The sequence below is a fragment of the Primulina eburnea genome, chromosome 8 (assembly GCF_022965805.1).
Source record: "Primulina eburnea isolate SZY01 chromosome 8, ASM2296580v1, whole genome shotgun sequence".
Lineage (NCBI taxonomy): Eukaryota > Viridiplantae > Streptophyta > Magnoliopsida > Lamiales > Gesneriaceae > Primulina > Primulina eburnea.
The window spans coordinates 43,638,535-43,656,972 of NC_133108.1; the positions used below are offsets into that span (position 1 = coordinate 43,638,535).

Consider the following 18,438-nt stretch of genomic DNA (forward strand, 5'->3'; position numbering starts at 1 on the left):
CTAATCACGTTCTTAATCATCATTAGGACTAATTAATCAATTATAAAACAGGGATCTAATTTTTTTTTTAAAATACAAAGCGGAAACGTAATGTAATTTACTCAAATTACATATTAACCATGAACATACAAATCTTGTGTTATCTACAAGAATTCAACTAGGTTCAACTATATATCAATGCTGAATCCTATGTTGCTTCGAAGCCCGGATCTCCACGCTATCTAATCTTCTCTCATCCTCTTCTTGACCCTGATCCAGCCCCACCTGTTGTCATGCACACATACAAAACAAGACAACAGCCGGATAACTCCGGTGAGATATAAATATCCCAGTATAAATAATGTATACATGCAATCATATAAAAGCATATACAAAAGCATATATAAGAAATATTCTTAACCTGTATCAAATCAGAAACATAAATCAATATCAAGCATTCAATAATCATGAATGATATAAACAATGTAAATCAACATGTCGTATCAGACTCTACTCAACCGACGCGTCGTCTCAGACTCGACTCCACTGACGCGTCGTCTCAGACTCGACTCAACTCTAACCTAGGGATCCCGATGTCTGGATAATGATAAATATACCAAATCTCAGTCGATAGGAATGAATCAATCCCTACACGACATCGATATAATTAATATATCCAGTGTCTGGGCGAATCAGCCGCAGAATTGACGACTCAGTCAATAACCTGACGAATCAGCCGGTGACTAGACGAATTAGCCAGTAATTAGGCGAATCAGCCAATAACCAGACAAATCAGCCTGTAATTAAGCGAATCAGCTTAAGTTTAGACGAATCAGTCAATAACCAGACGAATCAGCCGGTGACTAGGCGAATCAGCCTATGACTCAACGACTCAGTAGTCAATACATGCAGTGGCTATAAATCAATAGACTACAAACATCAGTCTCGTCAATTACAAATATCAATGTAATAAACTAAGTATGTGATTTAGGGAAACTCGAGTCAAACCTCACTCGAGTTGTGCAATCCCAACTCAACATTAATTTATACCTTTCTTTCTGATATTCTGACCATGTCGAAGTCTCGAACTCAAAGCCTGTCAGTACTCAATCTGACAATCACAATATCGAGGGTACAATATCAATACACCACTCAATCAATACTGAGTATAATTAGAATCCAATCAAATTCTGTTTCAACGACATACATCATAATCTTCATATATCCAGCAATACCATATCAGGGCAGATATCAATTCTAACGTCTTATACTCGATAATCACTCAATCTGGATATCGATTCTTATTCAACTCAACTCTAAAAATCATAACAATTTCATATGGTATCTGTTCCTCAGTCCGGTTTCAATTATACGATGTCTAACATGCCAAGAACATCATATATGAATCATATTAGATTCTGACAATACCATAATTTCAAAACATATCAAAACGTAGCAAAACTTACGTCCAGTTGTAGCCTACGTCGATAGGAACTCAATACCGAAGTCGGATTCAAAATTGGACTGGCGGATTTCTCACAAAAGGCGTAAGGATTTTTCACAACCTTCCTCGGCCCTTTTTTTTCGATTTCCTTTCGTTTCTCCTCTTTCTGAGAATTGCAATATGTATATATATATATATATATATTATATATATATATATATATATATATATTCTTGTTTCGCATGCCTCGCGCTCGGGCAGTAAGAAAGTACCGCTCGAGCGCGGCACTTTCTGCCCGGATGCTTGGTTTATCACACATTGGCGCTCGGACGGTAATATTCTACCGTCGGGCGCCACGAGTTCTGTACAAAATCTTGTTTTTCTTGCACCTACGCCCGGCTTTTCCACGTGAGCTCCTATAACCTCAAGTCTACCAATTTATCAACATCTGATTGCAGTAATTAAATCTCGGGCATTACAATCCTAGCTCCGCCCCTGTTCGTTAAAGTAATTTAATTTTTATAATATTCGATCCGTTGGTTTGTAATTATGTTCGCAGTAGGTTTATGAGTTAATTCTTAAATGAAAAAAAATTATTGTTTTAATATCTAATCTATAAATTTTACACTTAAGCTAAAATTTAGAAAATTTTATCAAATTTATTTATTAGAATAAAATTATTAATTTTAAGGCAAAAACTTATGTGCGACGATCATAAAAATTTTTATTCTAATTTGAGTCATCCATGAAAAATATTACTTTTTATGCTAAGAGTATTACTTTTTTTATTGTGAATATCGGTAAAAATTGTCTCATCTCACAGATAAAGATTCGTGAAACCGTCTCACAAGATACCTATTCAAATTTTAATGTGCCACCCACTTTGTGTGTCTATGGTCTCGCTTGATGTATATTTATTTAAAATTAAAGCCTAGGTCTGAGTATTAGATTGTATTTATTATTAAATTTATTTTAATATACATTAATATAATTATACGTATTTAACGTTTTTTAGTTTTCAGGTATGTGAAACTAGAGTTTTCGAATGTAATTTTCACTCTGTATCATCATATTATTATTGTTCACAGCCTAAATTCCAAGATTTTAACATTTTAAAAGTTTATTACTTTTTTAAAATAGAATGGAATTCTTATATAATATTTTTTTCCCAAACACCGTAACTGAATTTTCCATTTGGTTTTGTTCATATGCGCAATCATTGTGGGTAAAATCTTCTCTATGGTCGCTACTGTCACACTTCAAGGGTAATTCGTTCACGGACCTTTGGAGTTGGGCCTTATCGTTTTTGGAAAAAGGAGAGGATCTAGGTTCTTTTTCAATGATATCATGGAGCATTTGGCTTGATGACAATAAATTTATCCATGAGGGTGGTTTGTTGATGCCAATTGAAGTGGTTTTCGTTTCATCTCACTATGGACATATTATCTAGCTAGCTTGTCAATAAGTGAATTCACTAAAGACTCCATCCCAAACACAATATTCTTCTTGGATTGCACCTCCCCCTTGATTTATAAAAATCAACGCTGACGTGGATGTGGTACAACAATCTCCACAAGAGATGAGCATGGAATAGTGTTAGTGGTTCAGACTATGTGCTTAGAAAGAGGCCTCTGAATTATAACGTGTGTTCATATCAGATCAAGATTTTATCTATTTAATTGACATTCAATTATTCAGCATGTGAAATGGATTCTCAGCAACTTTGGCAAGCAAGCGATACTGCAATTTCACATTTTCTGCATTGTCCAACGTCTTTACTACATACCTGTCAGTTTCAAAATAGGTGAAGCTCACTATGTCTAACAGGAGCTTTTCAAAGCGACGTGAGGTAAATGGGGTGGGTGGACAATGATTAAAATGAGTTTTCCCAAATCAGGTGAGGTAAAGCAACTGACTTTGATAGATGCAAGAGACAATTCTTGACAAAATAATAGTCGATTAAAAAAAAGTATCCAAGTAAAAACAATTCAGAAATATAAGTTTAGCTTCACCCCTTCTTGTTTAACTTAGCTGTCATTCTTCTGCCCTATCATAGTATCAAAATCATGTTTTTAAATGTAACAGTTTATAAGATATTAAATTTCTTTCATAAAAATAGTAAAAGGTGTTATCACAAAGTAAAGAGGGTATTTATGAAGCATAACTAATTATTAGAGAGATTTCAGGTGAAAGGGACATTTTTAAAATTTGATTTGTTATGATTTGTCAAAATGGAAGTTCACTTAGAAAAGTAAAAAAAAGCTTTCCAAATCACTCTACTCTATGAGACATTATATAACAAAAAATGGTTATATGCCAAATTTCCCAACTTTTGAAGGGGGAAACCATTAAAACTCCCACAACACAACAATAAATTCTTTCAAGTCAAGAATGTAGTAAATACTTATTTATTGAAATTTAGAGTGCACGATATTCTCATTATTTTAGTCAGAGGACTTGTCAGTCAAGGTAGTTTCTACATTTTGAATTTCTTCGCTCCCATTCTCGCCCCTCCTTTAAGACACAAATTAGGATTGGCTTTTTACCTCAAGAAATCATGGTAAATTTTGGATGCAATGACTATCGTCTACACGCGTCAAACAAAACCCAGAAATCATTCGAAAGAAAACTCAACTTGTAAAGAAATTTCATTTACATCATTAAACAACAAACCTAAATCAAATATATCAATAGAAATCAAATTATTCAAGTAGCAAGATTAGGGGAGAAAGCATTATAATACAAATTATTACTGTACATAACATTAATACACTTACAAGAGTGAACAACTGATGCTGGAGTCGAAGATGGAGAACACGAAAGATAGATATCACTTTGGCCGTTGTTTCGGTCTTTCTCGCCGAGTTTGGGATAAGCAATTTTACAATATTTTATTTGATATTTTATTATTCTTTATATTTTTTTTGACAACTTGAAAAAAACAGTATATATAATAATTTTTTTTTTTAAATTTTTGGGCCCCAAAACAAATTGGGCCTGAGTCATCCGACTCTCATGACTCTGAAGAAGCACGGCCCTGCTTAGAGGGAATCAACTCATACTAGAGTCTGATGTTAGTCTTCAATCAATACCCGAGAAGTTTCGACATTGGAAGCTAATTAACGCGTAAGCAGTGCCGCGGTACAAAATTTGGTTTTGGAAGACATGGTACTCACTTCAATCAATACGGACCACCAAACCGTCGCTAGCCCCTTTTTTTTGTAGTGTACAACCAGACCATGAACATCCAATCAGCGTACTGTAAAAATTGGGTGAGTTCAATATATAGTCATTTGATTATGACCTCCTAAAATGATTTATTAAATTAATCGAGTTGTTCCAATTGATCAAAACTATCACTAGTCGGGATGGCGAAATGAATCGGAAGTCATGAACAATTGCAAGAGTAAATATTCGTTGCATGTCATAAACTCACAAATCTCATACTTCAATATGTCGATGATGAATGAGTAGTTTCATCCATTCGTCTACTTGGATTGAGAATGTCTAGCTTTTAAGCTCAGCAGTGCAAGCGTGCAGGTGGTACAACCAATGGTGTTGCGCCTATTTTGGTCTCGCGTTGACTCGAGCGTTCTACATTGTTTGATGAATGTTTTTATTTGTTTATTAGTCAACATGTAAATCGTGACTTTCTTAGTTTAATAAATCTTTGGTGTTTCAAAAACAAAAATAAAAAATTTCTTATATACGGTATAAGATGCAGTGGCCCGTTTTAAGTTGGGCTCGTAACATCAAATTTTAATTCGATGAAAAGCAAAAGCCCAAAATAGGCCCATATATAAATATCTTAAGAAACTTATTTCAGTCTCACCGGCCCCAAAGTAGACCGCCTCCATCAATCGAAGATCCATAGGCACCGGTCGCCGCCCCACCTTACGCGGCTCAGATAAATTCAACACTCCGCTGCATCCCGATGCATTTATAACCAAGGATTTGAATTTGGATTCTAATTTTGGCGTGTTTCATGTTCGTCGCAATATTTTAAACTTCCCCGTTTAGGTTTTGGGGTACATACTCAAAGGTGTGGAGGTACTCCGTCAGTATTTATTCTTATTTTTTATGATGTATAATGGGCTTTCATCCGGTGTTCATCAATTGTTTTGTTGTTGGTTTTATCCGTTTCGTTCCTTTTGGTGTCTGTGTGTCGCATGTTATTTTGGTAAGAGTGGAAAAAATTCTAAGTTTTGACCGCTTCTGTGTGTTTGTGCGTTTCTTTCTCTTACCAATCGAGAGAAACGGAAACGATCTCAGGTTGAATTTCCTTTCTTTTTTTACGTCCTTAGGAGTTGGTTTTCCGGTTAGAATCTGTCTAAAATGCAGTAGTTCCTCTTGATTTCATAAATTGAATAATTATCGTTGATCACAGGAGCCTTTTATTATGTCTAGAAGAATTCCAGTTTTGGTCGTTCGATTTTCTGAGCTTTTTCTTGTTTTATTCTGACTTTAATTTTCATGGATATATTCTGAGTAATGTTTTTTCCATTGTATATACTGAGTTTACTGTGGCCTTAGGACCTGGGAGATTATTCTCACTGAAAGTTTGATGTTTCACCAACTAGTACTTACTGAATCTGACATAATTTTATTACATATGGAAATCTGTTTCATCTTCATTCTGCCTAATGTAACTCGAGCGTGATAAATTGCATTACTCCATTAGCTGTAAAAGGTTCCACTCGTTTTCTTTGATATAAGTTTTCGAGAAAAAATTTATATATCATGCATTCGAGAATCTTTTGATGACTATGACATTATTTGTAGTGTGAAGGTGAAATTCTGAGGTGCAGAGGATGAATAATTCAGCTGCAGGATCTTCCTCGAAAGCAAGAGTTGGTCCGTCCCAACCTTCAGAATCCTCGTTAAAGCGCAAACGTGGAATGTTTCAGAAAGATTGTGAGTCATTTCTATTTCATTTCTTTTTAGTTCAGTATTTTATTTACTAATTTTCCGGCACTCGTTCATTTGGATTCTACAGTGCAACACATGATGTATGGATTCGGGGATGAGTCTAACGTGAGTATTCATTATCTCATTTTGGCTGCGTCATCTTTACTTTGATGTGTAGCAGAATATATTATATGCAACCGAGACTCTGCTAATAATTTTTTTCGGTATTTTATATTTCACGGCTACTTATAAAGGTCTCACCATCTTGTAATAGCATTAATGTGGAAAGATAGAAATCTTCATTTCACGTACTTTTTCTGTGAAGTTGCTCAGTAATCCTAGAGTAAAAATGTAGCTGATCCCATGCCACGAACATTGGATTTTATCCTACATAATCTGCTGTATATATCCTGTAGTTCAACTGTAATGATAGTAATAAAGTACGACAAATATTTGTAAGTAGATCATAAAATCATAGTGAGGACGCAGGCCAATGAATTTAGTGTGGTTGTTGCTTTTGCCACAGATGTTATTTTACAGCTTTGTACAATTTTTATGTCTACAAGTAACATGGAGAGATGATATTATGTTCGCGTAACATTTTCATCTGATCTTTATTTTTAATGATTTTTTATTTCAACTGTTGCAATACAGCCGCTGCCAGAAACTGTAGCACTTGTTGAAGACATTGTTGTGGAGTATGTCACAGATATGGCAAGATTCCCTTTCTAATCCCTTCCTTAATCCCTTAATTTTTTCGTTATGGCAAATCATGGTTGGGGTTTGTCTTACAAGCAATCAGTAATTGTGATTTTCACAGGTCCATAAAGCTCAAGACATTGCAACAAAAAGGGGAAAGCTTTTAACTGAGGATTTTCTCTTTCTGATACGAAAGGTATGGTTCTCTGGTGGAAATTTAATATCTCATTTAGAACCGTGGAGATTATTCAGTACTGCTTAGGAATGAATTCATATGAATGTATCAGAAAAAATGGGAAAAGAATGTAATAAAATTGTTATTATTGTTTTATTATTGATATCAACATTAATTTTATTTTAAAATTTATTTATTGTTAAAAATATTATTATTATTTATTTTACAAATAAATGATAAAGATTTACTACTAAAAGATGTTACAAAATAAAAAAAAGGGAGAATGAAAATGGGTATACCATGGATAGTCACAGATTGTCATGGGTTTACCAAGTACAAAATATGGAATGGGGTTGAGAATGTTTATTCCTACGTTATTTCCATGTGCCAAGGCGCCCTCAATGGTGAGTGGTAGGAATGTATATAGTTAAGTAGGATTTAGGAAAATGACTTTAAAACTCTAGTATTGAGCTGAATACTTTCAAATTTCGTGCATTTCTTGATGTTTATAGGATAGGCCAAAGCTAAACCGTTGCACAGAGCTGTTATCAATGAATGAAGAACTGAAGCAAGCAAGGAAAGCCTTTGAGGTTGATGAAGAGAAATTGGCGTCAGTTGACTGAGGTGTTATAAACTTCGTCCTACTCACTACTATTTCTTAGGATTTCAGCGTTCAACTTATTGAGTTGTACATTTCTCTGTTTCATGGAATGTGCCCAAAAGTTTCAAGATAAATTGCCTTCAAACGGCCTGAGTTGTCTGTTTCGATTAAGCTTCATGGGTTTCGATGATTATAAGTTGGTGAGCGTTTCAGAAAGAGCTCGCCTTCCTTTAGATTATCAAGAATTGTCATATTTGCACTGGTTTAATATCAGGGGGCAAGACAAATTGATCACCAAAGTTTTTAGGTAGAAACACGAGTTACGGCAAAAATAATAAATTCTTTTATTTGGCAGTCTTGTAGATGATCTCTGAAATGTCGGTGAGTGCGTGAATCTGTAAAATTGCAACAGCTTCACGAATTTGTAGTTACTAGTACAAGCATGTGTGGCCAAAAGCAATTCCCTTGCAGTAAAAAATGAAGCTCGGAATATGAGATTTAAGGCAAGGCCAACCGGGTGCTCACTTGCAGGTGTTTCGAAGACGATCCTATACTATTTGAACGAACTTGCAAAGGAGTGAACATGGTTTTGCAAAAACTCAAAAGCGGTGGTTACATGTATCTTGTGACAGTATAATTTCTATTTCCTAACCAAGAGTTTCCTTTATCTTTGTCGTTTGGGCTTCTGTCAATGAAGTGGGAAAAGAACTTCAAACTTGACGTACTATAAATCACCCTTCTGGTCACTAAAGTGTAATGGCATTCCTTCGCCTTTAAACTTCCTCACTTCATTTGGCTTTGTGCTATTCTGATGAATTTCATGTTTCACTTGTTATTTGATAAAATAAAAGGGAATCGACGGAGATAAAATGTAATGCATGGAAGTCGACGCAAATTACAAGTATAGCCATAACTAACCTTGAGCTAATGTCTACCAAATGCTCATCGAGGTGTTTAATGGTCTTCGCAAAACCGACCAGTGCTTCACCTGAGAAATGAAGTAGAGGTGAAACTAAAAAATGTGATTGTGGTGCACGATTGGCTCCGGAAAAACAACAATCTATAGCTAAAACCATATGCTCAAATGATCAACCTCAAGGATAGGTATGATTCTTGCCTCCTGTAAAGTAAATATTGGTGTGAGCTCTTTCCTGAAACCCCGGCAAAATTAATGCAATTAAAATGAGGTGCATACAGTAGAATAATTGATCGAAACGTTTTTAATTTCTATCGCACCATTACAATATATGTTGATTACAAAACATCGCCATGATGAAACTTTTCGGAGAACTCCAATTCATGCTAGAATAATCACAAGTGCATAGGATATTTCAAAGGCAAATGGAACAAATTTTGGTTATTAGCCCCTCAGTATTGAGGAGAGAACTCAATTATATGCACTACTACAGCTCTCTGGAGTACTGGAGTTGCCTGCTGCCGAGCAAAGCATAAGAAGCCAATTGCGCCTTTCCATGCACACGCTAAAACACAATAATCTTTCGCTGATGCAAGGTATGCAACAAATATATGAAGAGTGAGTATGTTGTGAGATATTCTCATGAATCTATATCTGTGAGACATGTCACCTTATCGATATTCATGATAAAAAGTAATACTCATCCTAAAAAGTAATATTTTTCATGGATGACCAAATAAGATACAATCCGTGAGAACGTCTCACACAAGTTTTTGCTGTATATTAAAACAAAGGAAAAAGAAACTTAACAACCGTTACACCAACCATTGTTCCAATCGGACGACATGATTGCTATTCTTGCAGTCGGGGTGTGTGCGAGGTCCCTCTCATTTTGGGACGATTGGGTAGAAAATTACAAATTTTTAGAGAAAGCTAGAAGATTTTACCCCGTAACATAGAACGATTCAAGTAAAAAGAATTAATTGTATAACTCACTCGAACTATATATTTGGTGATTAGAAAAATACATTACTGAAATCATATTTATCTATAAAAAAAAACTAGCGAAATTATAAGAATTGAACGTGGGAGATTGTCGCCCCGTCAGGAGGCGATCGACGGTGCAGCAGCCACGTCAGGTAAAGTGCAACACAGCCGTCGTGGCAGACTCGCCACCTTTCAACCTATGAATTACATATACGCACACGATGATTTCAAAAATCTGCATTAATTATCATTGCTGACATACATTATTAATGCACATAATATCCAACTATATATAACTCACTTTATATTCAATATAATGCTCGACAATACACGACAACTCGCGGCTATGAATATATTCACATAGTAAATAAATATATATAGGATTAGCTAGCTTATATACATATACATATATATATATATACTCGTCTGTGTGTGTGTTAACTAGTTTGGTACGTGGTTTGGAAATATGGGGAGATCTCCATGCTGTGAGAAAGTGGGCTTGAGAAGAGGAAGATGGACTGCAGAAGAAGATGAAAAGCTTAAAAATTATGTATTAGCCAATGGAGAAGGATCGTGGAAGTCATTGCCCAAGAATGCAGGTGATTATTTTTTTGATTCCTTTTCTCACGTTTAAATTTCTACGTACATTCACAAGATTCGAACCTGAGTTTCATTCAAAGAAACCCGTCGAGTTTATAGGCCGGCGGCATTGGTTTTGCTGATATGATTATGTACTTCATGAAGGTCTACTTCGGTGCGGGAAGAGTTGCAGGCTACGATGGGTAAATTACTTGAGAGCCGACCTCAAGAGAGGCAAATTTTCAGCACAAGAAGATGAAATCATCATCAATCTTCATGCATCCATGGGAAATAGGTTTGTGTTCAAGATCACTTCGACAAAATAAACTAAGCTGTATGATCAGAAAGTAAAGTGTGCATTTATATATGAAATTTAAAGATTTTGACTTTCATATAAAAGTTCGTATGTTCCATGAGAATATTCATATATCAGCCTACGATTGGCCGGTTTCGTTTCAAAGTATAATCAATTACCATTATATATGTTATTTTCACTTAAATAAGTTTCTCAATATGTATTATATATTTATTTTAAATATTAAAAAACATACAAAAAATAACTTTTATGATAGATTTCGTGAGTCAATTCATTTGATAAAAATCCACACGATCTAGCAGCCTCCTAGACGACAAAAAAAATTAGAAGTTGAGAAAAACATTATGTTAGTAGCATGGATTAAATAATAACAAACTGAAGGCTTTTTGTTAGGTGGTCTATTATAGCTGGGTTGTTGCCAGGTCGAACCGACAATGAGATCAAGAACTACTGGAACTCTCATTTAGGTAGAAGAATAGACAGTTACCGGAAACCCAACCCGAACTTTTTCCTGCCGCCGGCGATCGCAGCAGCAGCGAAGGCTGGAAAGCGAACCGCCGCTGCCGGATCATCCGTGAAGAAGACAAAACCCCATAAAAATCATAACTCTAGCAACACAAAACCATGCAGAAGAACCCCGAGTACTCCAACCCTAGTACACAAAGAGGAGTCATCCAGCACTATTTCCTGTGAGGAAAACAAAGGTCAAAATGGGAATGCTTCGATGGATAGTTTGACGCCACGGGAGGATCCATTAATGAAGCTGGGGATCATATGCGAACCAGGACTGGGAGTCGACAGCCGGATTCTGTCCCTAGATGACTTGTTGGCTGATGCTGATGGGATCTTGACGACCAGGGAAGAAGCGAAGAAGAAAAGGACAAGAAGGAATTTACCGCCGGTGATAAGTCAGGAAATATGCGTGATAATCTAGGATCTTTGGAGATTAATATTGGAGAATGTTGGCCGGACGTGGCTTCTCCAGTAAATTACAGAGGCGGAGTTGGCTGGGATTTGGATTGGGACTGGGGAAAGGAAGAATGGGGACAAGAAACGAACACGTTGTCGCCACGCCTTCGGGTGAACAGTGATAGGGACTCAGACAAATATAGCGACATGGTAGCATGGATTTTATCCCAATAACTGTTAATTAATGTAGTTATTATCCCAATAACTGTTAATTAATATATATATATATATATATATATATATATTCCAACCTTGTTCGTCGGATAATGTAGGTCGTTCATATTTTCACATATTTATATTCATTTTGTGGGATCTAGATATCATATTTTGTTTATGAGTAGGTTTCTTATTAAACGGTCACACGAATCTTTATCTGTGAGACGGGTCAATCCTACCGATCGATAATCATAATAAAAAATAATATTTTTAGCATAAAATGTAATACTTTTTCATGAATGACTCGAATAAAAGATTTGTCTCACAAAATACGATCCGTGAGATCATCTCACACGTATTTTTGTATTTGTTTATATAATTACTCTTAATCATCCAACATAGAGAGTTGTGTAATTAGTGCCCGCATTTCATTTATGATCATAAATTTATCATTTATCACACGACAAGTCGTTCGTATTTTCACTATGCTTCTAAACTTGCCGATTCATTGTTCTACATCAATATTTACCTACACATGTTAAATTTGACTAAAATACGATTGATCTGAGTCTCTGAGAGAAACATCACCCAAACTACAGAACTATACATCCCTTTTGCCTACACACGTTGAAATTAGGGAGATTCTTATTGCGACGCTTTCGCATTAAATTCTGAACAAGAAATTCACAATTATAATAAATAAATGATAGAATGAAAGAAGAATCGGGAAAAGCCAAGTTGGAAGATATCAATTACTTTGCATTGACGGCCGTCCCGTCACTCCTCCTCAGCCGACGCCACTTTTAATTAAAAATTAATTGATAAAAACGACTCGTCAAATGTTGGACAAACCAAAGGTACATCCTTTCCCTCGAGAAATATGTTTTCTTTTCTTTCGTCCCAATTATAATTATTATCATATATGTTTTCTCACGTCATGATCACTGTATGAACATATCGAGAAAAACCGAGATCCTGAGCCACAAATATAGAGCATAATTCCTCAAAATCATTAATATATCATATAGCGCACGCAGGAGCAGTGTAACAAGACTTGAGATAACATGAGTTTTTAGTAGTGACAGTGTCAGGTGGACATGATATGGACAGTCGTTTGATCATGAGGAATAACGAAACACTGAAAAACAAGATCATCGTTACCTTTTCTCATATATATACTCAATTTTGTTCGATCATTTGAGACATTCACTTAGCATTTTATCACAAAGCACTCACTATATACTCCATTTATAACATTCTCATTTCTTTTGTGTGAATACTCAAATGATGTAAGTCTAATGGTTACGTCGGAAAGGTTTCCGATGCCTCACTGACGTTCTTTGTTTACCAAGTGTGCAAATTTCTCAGCCCGAGATCCTTTTGCTCAGTTACCTGTATTCACAAGGAAAGTACCCAATTTTACTCGATAGATTGCTCCCTCACCTAATTTATCCGAGCTTCTTCAATAATACTGAAAAAGTCCATTCACCATCGGGGCCTAGACCTCCCATCCTTTATACATTTCGACTCTACCAACTGATCCTTACAACATCAAAGAAGAACCGAACTAAATGTCATGGGCAACAGCTATATTTAGAAAAAAATGAGCTAGCACGGGCACTGAAACGTAGTTTTGTTTGTGGGATAAAAGAGGGAAGCATTTTCGTATTTTGACTTTTGTTGACCCTTGCAAGCACTTTGGTCTCCATAAAACTGGATCCAAGGCGTGATGAGCCCAATCTGTTCAAAAATGTTCAGACCAATAAGATTATTGGGCCCATAATCCTAAATTCGATCCAATTTGTTCTGTCGTTCACGACCCAAATCACTGGCGCCTCTGTACGGTCATGTACTTTTGAGATATTCGAAAACTGGAACCCCAGTTGTCGGGACGAGCGGCGGCGTGATATTCCTTAGTTGACGCATTCTAGTACGTAGAAAATCTCGAAACTCGCAGCATCCATTTCTCCGTTACCCGCTGGTTAGAGCTTAAATACCCTAGCATTTTCTGCTTTTTGCGGTTTTTAAAAGCTTGTAGTTCATATTGCGCGGCTAGCTATATGCAAGAGATTCCAAATTATCTCAGATTCGTCAAGATGGATGGTTCCAGCTGCCTAGTTACAAAGACATTTTCAAAGCCACTACATAAAATTATTCACGGTACGAGATCAGATCATCAACTCATAGTGCTACTATTGGTACATAATATTTTCAAAAAAAGAACTGGAGACAAGGGATATTAACCATCTAACTTAGTACAACATTGCTCTCAAATTGGAAAAGAAATTTGTTTAAGCATACCTTCATCGAATCGGTTTAACATTGGCTGATTCTGTTGAACACCGAGATCATATATTTTAATTGAGCTAAATATTCAAGAATATGTTAGATCTAGCCTGATTTTTGTGAGGGTGAGGTCGCCAAGTTTAGGCTACCTGATTCAGTTAACAGTCCTATTTTGTCGAATTGTCAAATGCAGATTAAAGAAAATACCCACTTAAATTGACAAAAGTCTCAAATAAAAAAGAAAAAGTCTATCTAAGTATAATTAGGTTAATGAGATCCTACCCATGTGGGCATTGCCTTCATGAGAGGATGGATGGCCAAGATCTTGCCAAACATACAATTTAAAAAAAAAAAAAGTGGGTCCTACATATGCATGAACAAATCTTGATCATCCATCTTATCATGGGGCAATGCCCGCATAGGTAGGATGAAATAAACCGTATAATTATTAATAGATATTTTCCTTATGTCTGCTTGAAAAATTAATATATTTTTGTTATTATGTATATAGAAGAAAAAGTACAGGGAAAAAAGGGTACTGGATATTTTGGAAATAAAGAAGGTCCAAAAAGGACAGTTGCCAGCATTTTACGGGTGCCGGCGTGGGTCGAAATGTACCAATCCAATTACAAAAGATACCCATATAATCGATACTCTCTCCCATGCGAGAATCTCGACACATTGGTCTCACTATCTAATGACTCCCTACCAAAAATTGCACGTCATACCACACCCGACTATATAAAACTCAGTACGGTGGGACTTGGTTGTAGTGAGATACTATTACTTTATCCCATAAAATCTTGGAAATAAGTTATTAAAATTGTAATGAAATTATGATGTAAGTGTTAATGTGAGTAGCAATTGAAGAAAGAAGTCTTTCTGTTATTGAAGTGAGCCGAAGAAGCTAACTGTAGTTCTTGATACAAGGCTATATATACACATAAACTGAATAATCGTGAAGACAGAGAAACACGACTTATGTTATTATTTATTCCTATATAACCAACACACCCCCCTCAAGCTTGGTATAGGTCACGAACACCAAGCTTGGACAACAAAAAAACATGTTGCTCTTTACTCAATCCTTTGGTGAATATATCCGCTAGTTGTTGAGACGTAGAAATGTGCGATGTTTTGATCAAACCTGCTTTAATCTTTTCCCGCACCAAATGGCAGTCAATTTCAATGTGCTTGGTACGCTCATGATACATCGGATTTGCAGCTATATGCAAAGCCGCTTTATTATCACAATATAGAAGAGCAGGGCCTTGCAACTGCACTCCCATGTCCGGAAGTAAGCCAATAATCCAAACAATTTCACATGTGGTTGTAGCCATGGCTCGGTATTCAGCTTCAGCGGAAGATCGTGATACGGTACTCTGTTTTTTAGTTCGCCAAGACAACAACGAATCTCCCAATTTGATACAGTAACCCGTAAGCGACCGTCGTGACATGGGACAAGCTGCCCAATCCGAATCACAATGGGCAGAGAGAACCAAGGCACTGTGAGAAGGTAGCAAAATGCCGAGACCAGGTGTCTTTTTTATATATCTCACAACACGAAGTGCAGCATCCATGTGAGATTGTTTGGGAGAGTTCATAAACTGACTTAAATGTTGAACAACATAAGACAAATCAGGTCTAGTGATCGTAAGATAAATCAACTTCCCTACCAGATGAGTGTAAGAATCTGGATTTGAAAGGACAGAATCATTCTCAGCGACTGAATGCTCTTGTCTCATAATGAGATCCAAATCTAAACTTGTCAACCGTTTATGTTGTTCAAATGGTGTATCACACGGTTTTGCTCCAGAGAGGCCAACTTCTGAAATAAGCTCCAAAGAATATTTCCTTTGGTTAAGATATATGCCCTCTTTGGATCGAGCAATTTCAAGCCCCAAGAAGTACCGTAAAGTGCCAAGATCTCTAAGCTGCAATTAATTTGGAATGCAAAAACTTCTTGAGATGAGCAATGACGGCTTCACTACCACCCGTGATGACTATATCATCTACATAGACTATTAGAAGAGTTATGCCATCAGAATTATGTTTCAAAAACAAAGAATGATCATTTTGCGACTGCGTGAATCCTGCCTCAACCATCACACTAGCAAATTTGTGGTTCCATTGACGTGATGCTTGCTTGAGGCCATATAAGGACTTGCGCAACTTACGAACCTTATTAGTCCCATGAACCTTATATCCCGGTGGCATACTCATGAAAATCTCCTCATCCAAATCGCCTTGGAGAAATGCATTGGCTACATCCATTTGATTAAGGCTCCACCGATTAATTGATGCCAAGGCCAATAAACATCTAATGGTTACAATTTTGGCCGTGGGTGAAAATGTTAAGATTGGAACTTGGACCTAACTCAACTCCAAAAGCTAGCTCAAGGGGTGGAGGATTGTCCAATTCCATATATACCACTCAAAGGTTATTTATCCAACCGATGTGGGACAATTAACGCACCCCTCTCACGCCCAGGAATGAACATCTGGAGCGTGGAGTTTACAAATGACCTAATTATGGACAGAACGGGTGGCCTAATTATAGACAGTCCAACACATAACGGTGTAACCCGGGCTCTGATACCATGTTAATGTAAGTAACAATTGAAGAAAGAAGTCTTTCTGTTATTGAAGTGAGCCGAAGAAGCTAACTGTAGTTCTTGATACAAGGCTATATATAAACATAAACTGAATAATCGTGAAGACAGAGAAACACGACTTATGTTATTATTTATTGCTATATAACCAACAGTAAGCATAATATTTATGAAATTATGATGTGAGTATGATACGCAGATATTAGGACAGAAAAATATCATGTCTGAATGTGGACAAAACTTTGTTTAGTTAGTTTGGTTGGATGAAGCACCAGTTAGTCAATAATCAGACATCAAATCCGGTTATGGACAAAAATAGTTTTCTTTTTGGCCTTTAGTTTGTTAATGATAACAACAATCATTGAGACAACGATGCTCACAAACTAATTATAATTTCTTAATGAATATTCTGCTGATGGTGTTTGACTATGATCCGACCAATGGAACAAGTGAATTACCTCACCAGCAACATAACATGAGGCCGGTCTTCCATGTTTCGAGGGGACTTCTGCCATTTAAAGGATGGGAGATGGCTTCCGCTGGGTGTAAATCATCAGGCGGGCCTCCTATTAGGCCAGGCAAACGGCCGCCTCAGGGCCTGCCCGGGAGGACAGTGGCGGAACCACATACATGTATATCCAAGCTTTAACTCGGGTAGTCTAATTTATTTTTTAAATTCAAATATTAATTTTGTATAATTTTGGAATAATATGATATTAATTCGAATTAATCAATTTAAAATATTAAGATAATTGATTTGTTTTTCCACAATATAGATACAAAGCAAATGATAATGTCTTTAGTTATTGTTATCAGTCAGATACTCCACACTACAATTATCTATCAAAATTGTATAATTTTCATTTACTTATTTGGCAAAAACTTGTGTGAGACGGTCTCACGGGTCGTATTTGTGAGACGGGTTTCTTATTTGGATCACCCATGAAAAAGTATTATTTTTTATGCTAAGAGTATTACTTTTTATTGTGAATATGGGTAGGGTTGACCCGTCTCACGGATTATGACCCGTGAGACGGTCTCATATGAGACTCACTCTACTTATTTTTGTATATTTAACCATACAAGTGAATTTTTTTACTTGATTTTCGTGCTTATGTGTTGACTTCATATTCTTTTAATTTTGATATATGATTTTTGTAGTTTGATTTAAGTTTAGGGGTTATTAATTCGAAAGTTTTGCATAAAGTTTGATACAAAACTCAATACCATGAAAATGTTATTATCTCCTTAATAACTTGGTAACATCATTTGGCATCAACGAGAGTTGCGTATTTTAAATAAAAAGAATTTTGACTATTATAATTTTTTGATTGAGAAATAAATTGTTCGAAATTTTGATCATACAGATTTGATAAATATTTTTGTTTCTAAAACAGTTACACTAATAATATTCATTTAATTATTTCAAATACTAGTTGGTTTATTATTTATATAAAATGTATGTATTACTTAGTGTATTTGTTATTCGTAAACTGAGTTTTTACAATTATTTATTATAATAAGAAGATCAATTTTTTATTTTTTTATTTTCTCAAAACCAATCGAACACAGGTACGACCATTTAATTGAATCAAGACATAGTTTTAGAGAAAAAAAAAAGGTATATAAGAATTTTAGATTTATTTGGTCGCCTCCCTGTTCGATCCGCTTGTGATTTCAATCATTACATGAAAAGTGTATGGTTTCAAAAAGTCTGAAATTATGGTAAACTCCGAAAGATTTGATGATTGTGTTGATGAAAGATGGGGATTTTTTGTACTCAGAGGTGGAAATGGATAGCGTGCTCTTTC

General features: G+C 35.8%; 2 protein-coding genes across 7 annotated transcripts; both read left to right on the top strand.

Moving 5' to 3' along the window:
• Nucleotides 1-5,233: 5,233 nt before the first annotated feature.
• On the top strand, nt 5,234-8,473 carry LOC140840099 (transcription initiation factor TFIID subunit 13). Of its 6 annotated transcripts, none has more exons than XM_073207214.1 (7): nt 5,234-5,473; nt 6,206-6,337; nt 6,420-6,457; nt 6,986-7,045; nt 7,152-7,226; nt 7,718-7,829; nt 7,929-7,971. In XM_073207214.1, the coding sequence occupies exons 2-6, from the start codon at nt 6,235-6,237 to the stop codon at nt 7,826-7,828; spliced, it is 387 nt and encodes a 128-aa protein (XP_073063315.1). In that variant the 5' UTR covers nt 5,234-5,473; nt 6,206-6,234; the 3' UTR covers nt 7,829; nt 7,929-7,971. The 6 variants fall into 6 exon arrangements, with proteins under 6 accessions (XP_073063315.1, XP_073063312.1, XP_073063314.1 ...); XM_073207211.1 differs by lacking the exon at nt 7,929-7,971 and adding an exon at nt 8,162-8,473 and having other exon boundaries at nt 5,235-5,473; XM_073207213.1 differs by lacking the exon at nt 7,929-7,971 and adding an exon at nt 8,338-8,473 and having other exon boundaries at nt 5,235-5,473.
• A 1,582-nt stretch (nt 8,474-10,055) lies between these two features.
• LOC140838056 (uncharacterized) lies at nt 10,056-11,743 on the top strand. The gene is made up of 3 exons (XM_073204145.1): nt 10,056-10,308; nt 10,454-10,583; nt 10,998-11,743. The coding sequence occupies exons 1-3, from the start codon at nt 10,176-10,178 to the stop codon at nt 11,536-11,538; spliced, it is 804 nt and encodes a 267-aa protein (XP_073060246.1). The 5' UTR covers nt 10,056-10,175; the 3' UTR covers nt 11,539-11,743.
• Nucleotides 11,744-18,438: the final 6,695 nt, after the last annotated feature.

What these genes read in the sequence shown, in the direction of transcription:
- LOC140840099 (XM_073207214.1), top strand. Translation starts at nt 6,235, where the DNA reads ATGAATAATTCAGCTGCAGGATCTTCCTCGAAAGCAAGAGTTGGTCCG. An exon ending in TGGAGTATGTCACAGATATG is followed by an intron (nt 7,046 to 7,151) that starts GCAAGATTCCCT and finishes TGATTTTCACAG; the next exon opens with GTCCATAAAGCTCAAGACAT. An exon ending in TTCTCTTTCTGATACGAAAG is followed by an intron (nt 7,227 to 7,717) that starts GTATGGTTCTCT and finishes TGATGTTTATAG; the next exon opens with GATAGGCCAAAGCTAAACCG.
- LOC140838056 (XM_073204145.1), top strand. Translation starts at nt 10,176, where the DNA reads ATGGGGAGATCTCCATGCTGTGAGAAAGTGGGCTTGAGAAGAGGAAGA. An exon ending in GTCATTGCCCAAGAATGCAG is followed by an intron (nt 10,309 to 10,453) that starts GTGATTATTTTT and finishes TACTTCATGAAG; the next exon opens with GTCTACTTCGGTGCGGGAAG. An exon ending in CATGCATCCATGGGAAATAG is followed by an intron (nt 10,584 to 10,997) that starts GTTTGTGTTCAA and finishes GCTTTTTGTTAG; the next exon opens with GTGGTCTATTATAGCTGGGT.